The 12,044-nt window shown below is 35.0% G+C and overlaps 1 protein-coding gene across 2 annotated transcripts in view; it reads right to left on the minus strand.

The window, feature by feature from the left end:
• The window catches only part of LOC111048147 (60S ribosomal protein L28-like), a 31,202-nt gene extending 21,241 nt beyond the window's left edge, over nt 1-9,961 (minus strand). The window contains exons 1-3 of one of the 2 annotated variants that reach the window (XM_039430579.1): nt 9,495-9,961; nt 7,771-7,862; nt 6,849-6,977 (exon numbers count right to left, since the gene is read on the minus strand). In XM_039430579.1, coding sequence (XP_039286513.1) covers nt 6,849-6,977; nt 7,771-7,857 — 216 coding nt within the window. In that variant the 5' untranslated portion in view covers nt 7,858-7,862; nt 9,495-9,961. Of the gene's footprint in view, nt 1-6,848; nt 6,978-7,770; nt 7,863-9,306 lie in introns of both variants that reach the window. The other variant, XM_039430580.1, reaches the window with a different exon arrangement.
• Nucleotides 9,962-12,044: the final 2,083 nt, after the last annotated feature.

Raw genomic sequence — 12,044 nt, forward strand, 5'->3', positions numbered from 1 at the left:
TAAGGAAAAGTCTGAAGGAAAACATTCCAAAGAAAGAAAATATAAGAGTAAAGAAAACTGTTAATGTTCGAGGCGGCGGCCTTCTTATTGTTCTGGATACATTGGATGATAAGAAAAAAATACTAACAAACAAAAGCTTACAAAAAGGAGGGATAAAAATCACGGAGCCTGCAAACAAGAAGCCAAGGATAATCTTGTACGATGTCCCATCAGATGTAAATAAAGAGGAGCTGTCAGAGATCATTTATGAAAAGAATTTCTATAACTCGGGAATCCAAAAAGAAGACTTTGTCAAAGGCTGCGTCCCATCATTCAAGTTAGGCCCAAGAGATAAAGATACCCTTCATTGGGTGTTTGAATGCGATCCTGAAATAAGGAAACTAATAATTAACAAGGTAAAGCTGTTTATCGACTTTACATGCTGCAAAGCAAGCGACTATACTGTAGCTCAGAGATGCTTCCGGTGCCATGGGTTCAATCACGTGATGAAGCATTGTAAAAAAGAACAGGATGTCTGCGGGCACTGTTCAGTTATAGGACATAATTCTAAAAACTGCCCTTCCGAAAAGGAAATTCCAACTTGTGTTAATTGTAAAAAGAATAATAAGCCAGCTAATCATAAAGCCAATGACGCAAAATGCCCATGTTATAGAAGAGCACTGCAACAAGTTATTGATAGAACAAACTATGGGATTGCTTAAAAAAATGAAAAATAGGATATTGAAAAAAGAAACTCTAATTAAGCCTAGCATCAATAAAAGAGAGCCGTCGACTATTGAAAAATCTCTAAAAAAGATAAATAAGCTACATGTAAATAAACAAACGTCAAAAAGTAGAGTATCATTAATTCAGAATTACGGTGAATATTCCGATATTAATTTAGCGTTTGCTTACGTAGGAGAAAATAAGATTCGAGTCTCAGATGGATTCTCGCACGTACTAAAGTCAAAATCGCTGACGCTAGAGGAGTGGTGTAGCCTTGAGCCAATTAGTCTACAAAATAAATGCTCGGCGATCTTACTGAAAACAATCAACACGCCTGACAGTAAACAATTAATTCGGAATTACTTGTTGCCCGTAAATGATTATAATGCTCTAGAAGAAATTAAAAAAGTGCTATTGGAAATAAATGAATGGGCATCAATGAATTATCCACTTGTCGTAGGCATAGATGAATTCAGCCAGCTAGCAGATTTATCCTCAATTGATTTACTCAGTTTTATCTTATCAACTAATCATTTGAAATATATATTTTATCATAGGGGCACTAACAGCATGAATTTTCTCAATATTCCAGAACCAGATCGGCCAGAAGAAAAAGTATGCCCAAGAGGTTATCTACCAGAAGATAGCAAGCACCATAACTTTCTAAATTGCATGATTGAATTGAAAAATCTTTTACAGCAATATGATAAAATAAACGCAGATATTTTCAAAGAAGCTCTTTCAACACTTCGAACCGAAAACCTTCATGCTTCATCGTCGGTCTTCAGAGAAATTGAATTGAGGAGTATGAATGTTTACGATAATGAATTAAAAATGTTCCTTCTACCAACTACTTCAAAATATAGAATGGGATTCAGTATGGAGGGAGGCGGAGCTTACATATCATTTGACAACAGTTCTCGCAGATTTAGAACCAATGAAAAATATATTATGGTTAGTCGAGACACTCAAGTGATGCTTAATGAGGAACTGTTGGATGCTGTTTCGAAAATTGATATATCTCGATGCAAGATACCGAGAATCAGATGGATTGATGGAGTTCCAGGGAGCGGAAAAACACATCTAATTGTTGATAAACATCGACCAATGGAAGACCTCATACTAACTCAAACAAGAGCCGCAATCAAAGGAATAAGATCAACTATACAGGAGAAACACGGAAATGAATTCAACTCAATCATCAATTCAAATTACAGAACCGTGACGTCGTTTCTAATTAATGGCTGCCACAAAAAATATAAGCGCGTATTCATCGATGAAGCTGTCCTTATGCACGCCGGCTTCGTGGGATTCGTCTCTGAGCTGACAGGCGCAGACGAGATAGTACTGGTTGGAGACTCAAAACAAATATCTCACATCGAGAGAAGTGGTTTACCAGCAGTCTGGAAAAATATTTCTGTTTTCGCGGATCCGGATTCTTACCAATCAGTAACCAACAGGTGTCCAATGGATGTGTGCTGTCTGTTGTCTAACTACTACAATGATATCTGCACTACAAATAAAATTATTCGATCAATTGAACCAACAATAACTAACGGAGAACCTCACAACCTACAACCACAAACTTTAATCCTCACATTCACGCAATCAGAAAAACAAATGGTACTGGAAGCTGTTAAAAACAAGGCTCCCGCTGGCTCATTAACAATACTAACTATACATGAAGCTCAGGGTTTAACGTTTAGAGATGTTATCCTAGTGAGGAAGAATACTAAACCACTCAAGATTTACAATAGCATTCAGCACATAATAGTAGCACTTAGTAGGCATACCAACTCATTCAGATATTTAACAGTTGGAGAGCAAGATCTCATGCTGTCATTAACTCAAAAAATACAATCAGTTGAGGACAAGGATATCTACAATTGGCACACAAATAATTATAAACACAAAAACAAAAATGGCTGATTTGATGGAGGATTTGGATTTATTAGACATTGAAGACTTTTCGATTCCAAATTCACAAGATGTCAACAATAATATCCAACCTTTCAACTTGAAAATCATCAATTTCAACATCAGAAGCTACAATAAAAATTTTGAAGAATTTCTTATTCAACTGGAAGACCTGAACGTGGATTTCGACGTGATAGTCTTAACGGAATGCTGGATTGCTGGTGGTGTTTCCTTGAAATCAATTAATAATTATACCTGCCACAAAACAGAAAACAATATTCTACAGAATGATGGAGTAATAATTTATGTCAAATCCGACTATTTTGTCGAAATAAAAGAAATTGCAGTTAGGCAAGCCAACTGTTTAAATATGCATTTAAAAATTGGGAAAGATACTTTTGTTATAACAGCGTTATATAGATCTCCATCACACTTGGACTTAACAGAATTTCTCATTGATCTGAGGCAGATTTTGAATGATAATGGAAAGTATTTTCACATCGTTCTAGGAGATTTGAACATCAACACAAAAGAACCAAATCAGCACAGGCAACTGGAAGACTATGATAATCTACTCAGTGAATATGGATTCCTACATTGTATAAAGCAGGCAACTCGTATTGGAAATAATAGCGCTTCATGTATAGATCATATTCTGATAAACTTTAAAAAAGATATAATACCAATAGTTTTCCCAAATTCTATTACAGATCATTTTATAACTATTCTGGGAATTAAATATGATGCGGTGGAACACAATCACAACAGAAGAAAACCCTACTATGAAAGTATTGATTATAATAAACTTTCATTAGCACTAACAAATGAGACCTGGAATTCCGTGTACCTGCAGGAATGCGCTGATAGTGCTTTGAAGAAAATGATAGAAATACTGAAGAAATACACAGAAGAATGTAAAGTTATTAATAGAGTATCGCACACAAAAAGAAAAATTAAGCCTTGGATTACAAATGGATTAATTACATCAATAAGGAAGAGAGATAAATTACACAGACAAAGCAAGAATAATACAGCGAATCTACAGCTTAGAGAGTATTATAGAAGGTACAGAAATCTACTAACAACTGTAATAGAAAATGCTAAGAAACAATACTTTTCAAGGCGATTTGAAACTTCCAGCAACTCTAAGCAAACATGGGAAGTAATAAGAGAAATAACTGAAGTGCAACGGCCAAGAACACAAATCCACCAAATCAACTTGGAAGGGAGAGAATTGAAATTGGGAGATGATGATAAAGATATGGCAAATTCTTTCAATGAATTTTTTATTAGTATTGGATCAAAACTGGCCCAGGACATTCTAAATAGCGATTGTAATGGTGCAGATGAGCATGCGGCAGCTGATCAGATAGTCTGCCGGTCATTATTCTTTACACCTGTCAGTGAGGACGAAATGATAAAAATCATTAATAGTCTTAAAGCTAATAGTGCACCTGGACTCGATAATTTAAAACCAGATTTTTTCAAACAGAATAATACGATACTTGCCAAGCCTTTAACACATATTGCAAACAAAATTTTTGAGGAAGGTGTTTTTCCACAGTGTCTTAAGGAAGCTGTCATTTGTCCAATCTTCAAAACAGGAGATAAGAAAGATATGAATTGCTACAGACCCATATCATTACTAAGTACATTATCAAAAATTTTTGAAAAGTGTATCAAAACAAGACTGATCAGCTTTCTTGAAAAAAATAATCTTCTATCGCCAAACCAATATGGTTTTAGATCTAGTCGCAGTACAAATGATGCTATCCACTATGTGACCACTCAGATTGCCGATAAAATAAACACTGAAGAGAAACCATTGGCAGTATTCTTAGATTTAAAGAAGGCTTTTGATACGGTGTCACATGACATTCTTCTTTCAAGGCTTGATAACTATGGAATAAGAGGAGTCGCATGGAATCTTTTCAAGAGCTACCTATCAAACCGAACACAATGTGTCAGAGTCAATGGATGTATAAGCAACAAGCTGACTGTAAAGTTTGGAGTGCCACAAGGAACAGTACTAGGACCAATTCTTTTTCTTCTCTACATAAACCCATTATGCAACATGGAAATTAATGGATCAATCACCACCTTTGCAGATGATACTGTTCTACTGTTCTCTGAACCGACCTGGGAGATGACCTGGAGAGAAGCCGAGACTGGACTTCAGAGGGTGTCTCGCTGGTTGAGTGAAAATCTGCTAACATTGAACCACGAGAAAACCTTCTTTCTGACCTTTTCGGCGACTCAACATGGACAGCCAACAGGAGATGAGATAGTAATCAAGAATCAACGGAATAACACTTCATATACAGTTCGCAGGAAACAGTCACAGAAATACCTGGGAGTTACAATGGACTCTTTTCTGCGCTGGGATCATCATCTCAATGAATTATGCGGGAGACTGAGGAAGACTATCTGCAGATTCAGGATTCTGAGGACACTGGTCGACAAGGGATGTCTAAGAGTTATCTACTTCTCTCTAGCTCAGTCCCTCATGCTGTATGGGATTGTGGGATGGGGAGGTGCAAGCTTCTTGCACATCGAACCGCTCCTCAGGGTACAGAAGCTGATCATGAGGGTCATCAACCAGAAGCCTCCACGCTATTCATCAGACCAGCTATTCAATGAGTTTGATGTGATGGATCCAAGACAGCTTTACTCCAAGGAGATACTATGCAGATTACACAAGAACCCAACAACATTTCAAACCAGGAACCACAACCACAACACCAGATACAGGAATCTTCTCATCACTAGTGTTGCAAGGAAGGCACTATACCAGAGACATTTCAATCATTTAGCACCAAAATTATATAATCTACTTCCTGCAAACTTTAAGCAGATTAATCATCCTAGAAAGTTCAAAACAATAGTACACAATTGGTTGATGAGCAAAGGAAGACAGAACATAGAAAACATTATTTCAAATAACAACTAACCACCTAATGACTTACTAAACACTAACTAATTAATAATACGCACAAAAAAACAACAAAACCTACTCTAGAACATGGTACGCCATAGTGGAGTAGGTCAATTTCCACACACAAAAAACTAAACAAGTAGAGGACACATTATAAGAATTTTTTTGTAACTAACTATTGTATGTAATATTGTAATTTATCTAATATTTTGTGTAATTGATGTTGTAGTTTTAGTTTTTTTGGGAAATAAACATTTATTTATTTATTTATTTTATTTATAGCAAGCCAACCGAGCTCTCAGAAGGATATGTTTGTGGTCTGATATTTGATCCTTGCTAACATTCACAGTGAAACAATCCAGATCTAAGTTTGTTACAACTGAGTCAAGAGCTGAGCATCCTCTTGTTGCCTCACTTATTAAACTTGTCAGCCCAAACCCCTGCAAAACATTCAGAAACACCCTGACATCCCTTGGTGAATAAATTGCATTGAAATTATGGTCAGTTCCAATCAACACATAATGACCCACAGACAGTGCATAAGAAATACAAAGCTCCAACTTATCAAAAAACAGGTTTGCATCCCCCCTAGGAGACCTATACATCGATATCACTATGAGTGATAGCTCAACAATATAAAAACCTGCAAATTCCGCCGAAACTTCAACACAGTACGTTGACAAGTCAAGTGGTTTAATAGTAAAATTATTCCTATTGTTAAAATATACAGCTACACCGCTCCAAGGTGACTGTCTACAGAAACTGCCAGTAAGTGCCAGCCTATCAATATTTTGGTAGAATGGTAACTCTTGTTCAACCAGCCAATGCTCTATGATACACAATATGTCAACATTCTGTGATTTACATAAGATTTCAAGTTCATTCAATTTGTTTCTTAAACACTGCACATTTATGGAGCATAAATTCAATCGGAATTTTTTATTATTATTTCTAGAAGACTCTAAATAATTAGGGCTTGACTCATTTACATGCATATCAAAACTTAGATCACTCTTAGGGGCGCCAGGTCGAATCCTAAAAAAGGCTGACTCGAGTCAGACAATGATTGCTGACCTCCAGAAACATTGAGACAATCCCTTCCATCCTCAAGCATTGTATCAACTTCTGACTCAATTTTATAAATAGCAATCTTTCAATCAACATAAAATATTTTTAATATTAAGAAATACAGTACCTCAGATATAGAAAATACAAAGTCCAGTTAAAGTAACCTATCACGATTATTTTAGATTGATTTTAAAAATGCGTTTAATAATAGAAATAAACTTACATGCTTCTTGGCACGCTTTGTGACCACTGTGAAACCTTTCTTGTCGGCAGGAGCTTCAATTCCGACAGATTTCCTGTGAATTAGACCATTGTACCTGAAAGAGGCCACGTTCAGCAGATTGTTTGGCTCCTGGAAAAAGATAAAAATTTATATTAATTGCAAAACGGAAACAATTTCCAACAAATCTACTGTACAAAAAAAGTAATTGAAAAAATAAACCGTTCAAAAAGTACTGTAGTGGAATAATACAACAGCCAAAGATGTAGATAGTGCTAAGAATTAATTTTCTTCCCGCACTGTCAACATAAGGCAGTTAACATGGATCCGCTCGCGTTGAGTCACACCACTGCTCGCGCGGCGGCAATTTGGCTGTCTCATTTTCAAAGTTTATTCATTCCTAAGTTTGAAAGACATTTCTTATGCCACTGATTACATATACTAGCCTATAATGTGAATTATAGGGTTATAATCCAATTTTATAGAAATATATAGCATAGCTTATAAATCCTGTAATATTAAGCGAGCAATTTCTGTTAAAACATTAATGTATAATATCTATGTGGTCCGTCTAATGTACCCCAAGCACTTTGAACTCTATAGTGATTAGGCTGGTATTAGACTTTAATGGTTCTGTATTAAATATCTATTATCGTTACACATGCCATACATATTACTATTATCGACACATAATCTTTGTAGTAGCCTATTTGTCTCATCACACTAACAATTTTCATCACAGATATTACGGCATATAACAGTATTTTTTTATAATAATTCATGATAAAAATACACACCAACTGTATTCACTGAAATAATTTGTACTAGCTTTCAGATGTATAGAAATGTTTTGTTAAATACTTTTAGTTAGAATAGTAGAATGAAGATTAGTAAAATGAAGAAATTTCATATTATGATTACGTACAGTGCTGAATGGTTTATTGATATTCCTTTTCTTCAATAAGTAAGAGTTGTTGCCACGTATGATCATCCACGTCAAGTGAGCCGACATCTTGACTGCAAAATAAAAAAGATTTTGAAATTAAGTGGCATCATAAAAAATAAGATATTAAAAGCATGAGAACTGATCTAGTATATGATATTGAAATTCATTGCCTAATGATAGACATGTCCACCTAGTCTGTGGACTTCGCAGCCTTGCTGAGCTTATAAATCACCAGTAAAAGTCTTGGAATTTGTTATTGATTCAAAGTTAACAAGGGCAGACCACATCGATAGAGTTTGCAACAGACTGGCACGGGTAAACTACTGTGTCGAAACCCCCTTTAGCTGGGTTTTCCTTTGTGCGTAAATGCCGTCGTTGATCACGACAGGGTGAGGATCTCAGATTGGGTAGATTTCAATTTGTCTAAAAAACCTAAAATATTATGTTTAATTGTGTTTTAATGGGAGAGGTTGAGTTTATACTTTTAAATTGCAATATGTTGATAATTATTAGAAATGTTTTATTCTTGAATAATAACACAAATAATGAAAAGTTATTTGATCAGCTGTTTCAACACACTTGAAATTTTGACAATATGAATATCAACAATGCTTGTCGTTATTAACTGCGGGAATTTACGCAGAAACGAAAATGCACCTTCAGCAGAAAAGATTTGGTGATGGAGTACTTTGCTCTTTTACATTTCCATCTTTTGTATGAAACATACTCCTGCTGTGAGGGCATGCGGCTAGTTGCAAGAGTGAGCTGATGCTCCGGGAGAAAGCACTTAGAGTAATCACCTCAGTGGGGCATCATATGCACTCTAGGCCAATCTTTATTGAGCTGGGCATCCTGAAGGTCTTCAACCAGTATATATTATCTAATCTGCAGCATCCTGCTTGTCAAGTACACGTTCACCTTTAGTGCTCTACTCAGTACTCAAAGCAAATCCTTGACTAATAGGGTTCTGAAAGCCAAGTACAGAAGCTACATCAGAGCGATTCAATTGTGTATCTCACAGGATCCTACTGGACAATCTCTAAATATGGTTTTCGGGGAAGATCGTTGAACATGGTAGCGGATTACTTGCTGGATCGTAAGTAAATCGTTTCACTGATGGGTGCTACTTCAAAGGAAAAACATTCAACTCATGGTGGATATTTACAACAAAAAGACTTATTCAATTCAAAGTTAGTAATAATCTTCCGTATTATCATCACTCTTACTGTAGTTTAGCTAATGGTTAGTAATATTCAAAATCGAAACAACCATTACTCCATAACCCAAGAACAATGCAAAAGACCAAAGGGTGCGTATTATAAAAAGGGATGCTATTTACAATAATTAGGCCTAGAATTTATAGTGAAATCATAACCTAACTTTACAAAACACAAACATTAAGCCTTAAATAAGTGGACCGATTACAAAATTACAGGAATTACTCAATTTATAAAATCTATGATTATTACAAAATGAGAAGATGTTTGACCTAGGTAATGTAAAATAATGCAATACCTTTGAAAAGTACAAATGAAAGCAGACGTACACCTACCACGTGAACAAAAACATTCTCAATTTTTAAAAACTGAGCTATGCGCAAAAATAATGGAGATAACAAATGTAACAAATAAAGATAAAATCAAATAAATAGAAGTTTAAAATTATTATTTAGCCAGTAAAATAATTGAGAAAGTTAAACTTACTGGATTCAGCTCCTGAAACAGACAGAATACGAACCACTGAAAGTGAAAGAGTGTAGAGGAAGCCATGCTGACTTGATTGCAGTTAAAACGGAAATGAACGTAATAATGATTTTTTGTCTGCATTCCGAAATAGAAAATATTACAATCGATTGAGGAACAAAAATATTTGAATTTTATGTGACAGTAATTCAAAAAAAAAAATATATTCACGATCAACAGATTTCTTTTGACTGACAGCGTTTTTAGGCGCAAAATTTCTAAGAAACACTCTCTAAATAGTAGATTCTTCATCATGAAAATTAACCAGAAATCAATATTTTTGAACCCCTATACAGAGCAAACAGTGGACATTCTGTGCGAAAAGCAGTGGGTAGTTGTGATTTGAAATTAGAAATTATTTATCATTTGCCCACATTCAACAAGAATAGATACTGAGGTATCTCTTTTCTGTATAGGGCTACTTTTATAGAAATAGAAAGGAAAATAAATATCTTACTACCCTTTTTAAAATATTTAATCACAACATGTTTCGGACATTGATGCCATTTTCAAGTAAAATGACTTGAAATTCAAGTAAAATGACTTGTAAATGGCATCAATGTACGAAACATGTTGTGATTAAATATTTCAAAAAGGGTACTAAGATTTTTATTTTTCTTTCTATACTGAGGTATGCCTGTGATAGTGAGATAGTGAGGTCCACGTTATAATGGCAGAATTTGATTACCGTAACTTTGGTGTTGCTATACTTGTGTATCATTCGACAAAGCCAGTTGTACTATCCTTTTCTAGCTCCACAACTATGCCAATTATGTTTTTGCCAATATAGAAATATAATTAATTAAGGCAGCAAATCGGCAATGCTATTCTCCTACCTTTATCCACTGCCATTATAATGTGAACCTCACTATAGAAATGTTATGTTTGAAAAAAGTCAGATTTTGAGAATGAGTTGGAATGAAAACTTTTGAAGATCTTATTGATTGAGCGAAATGAGGTCTAAGATTCAAGTTGACGGTTTTGCATTTCTCTTTATATTTATACGGGTGCATACCAACTGACCCAATTCCCATTTGACCCAACCTACCACTTGACCCAATTTTTTTAAATCGAGAAAAGCCGCGAAACCACTTGACCCAATAGACATCTGACCCAATATACCATTTGCCCCAATATTATAATTTCACAAAACCATCTGACCCAATTGACATCTGACCCAACCTACCACTAGACCCAACTACTGTGCTGCGCTCTCGTGGCATAGTTTATGGTGCGCAAAACATCATTGGCCCATATGAATAAAACCAGAGCAAATGCTCATGAGTAAAAGCATTGAGCATAAGGTTTTGCTCATGAGCAAAAGGTAGAAGCAAAAGCATTTGCTCATTTTGATATGAATAAGCTTTACCTTATACTCTTACCTTATGCTCCTGAACTCTGGAGCAAATGCTCACGTATTTTAAAGATTTTTCATCAGCTGATTCGCTTTTGTAGCCTTAATTTGTATTTATAGCTCACGGAAGTGCTAAATATGCAAACAGGGGGCACCGCTTGTGTTTGCGTCGTCTGCTCTGTTTTCTATTTTTTATGAATACAGTTTTAGGTTAGTTGAGTTTAGAATTTTGAAATAATAGCGTGAAAAAATGTTATCTCTGTAATAATCTTCAGCATAATCTTATAATATCAATAGCCTTCTTATAATAGTCTACACTCTCATATTCTTAAATGCCTATTTTCTATTTTGTGATGGCTATATTTATAACAGGTAGCTTTTGTATTTATTCTTTTGTAGGAATAATGGTGATATATATCATGGTTGAATCTAAAAAGAGTTTGATAGTTCTACACTATTGGTTGTGATAGTATCTGGTATAGTTTCCTCTTCCTCATACGAATTAGTTGAGCCATTTTACTATGAGCAAAAGGTGATAAGCTGCTCTAGACTAGACTCACCTTTTTTGAAGCATTTGCTTCAAAAGTTGAGCAAATGCTCTAGTTTATTCATACAATTTTGAGCAAAAGCTTTTACTTTTGAGCAAATGCTCAAACTATTTTTTTGATGAGCATGAGCAAAAGGTTTTGCTCACGTTTTTTCATAGAAAATGAAGCAAATGCTACATATTTTAGAAGTATGAGCAAATGCTCAACTTTATTCATATGGGCCATTGCCTTCTTGATGAGTGGTACTCCTTCGACAACTTCAATAAATAACTCAACTGAGAAATGCAGACTCATAAGTACCGGTAACCGAGAATTGTAGGGTACTATATCATGGAGATTATTTGATTTTTTTTACAAATTTCGTTGTGCAAATTGTTTATTTCTCAGTAAATAAATAGTACAACCAGAAACATAGCTTCTGAAATATTCATAAAACTATGTAGGTAGGCTACTCTAAATCGATGTATTCTAGAAACACTTATCCAAATTTACTGAGGGAAGAAACTTGTGAGGAAATTTTTTAAGGCAGATTCCATCAAAGTCATTCTCTACAATTATTTATGTTGTAGGTTTTAACCTAGGTTATAAGGAATGTCCATAAATATTCAT

The sequence above is a fragment of the Nilaparvata lugens genome, chromosome 6, assembly GCF_014356525.2.
Source record: "Nilaparvata lugens isolate BPH chromosome 6, ASM1435652v1, whole genome shotgun sequence".
NCBI classification, from domain to species: Eukaryota; Metazoa; Arthropoda; class Insecta; order Hemiptera; family Delphacidae; genus Nilaparvata; species Nilaparvata lugens.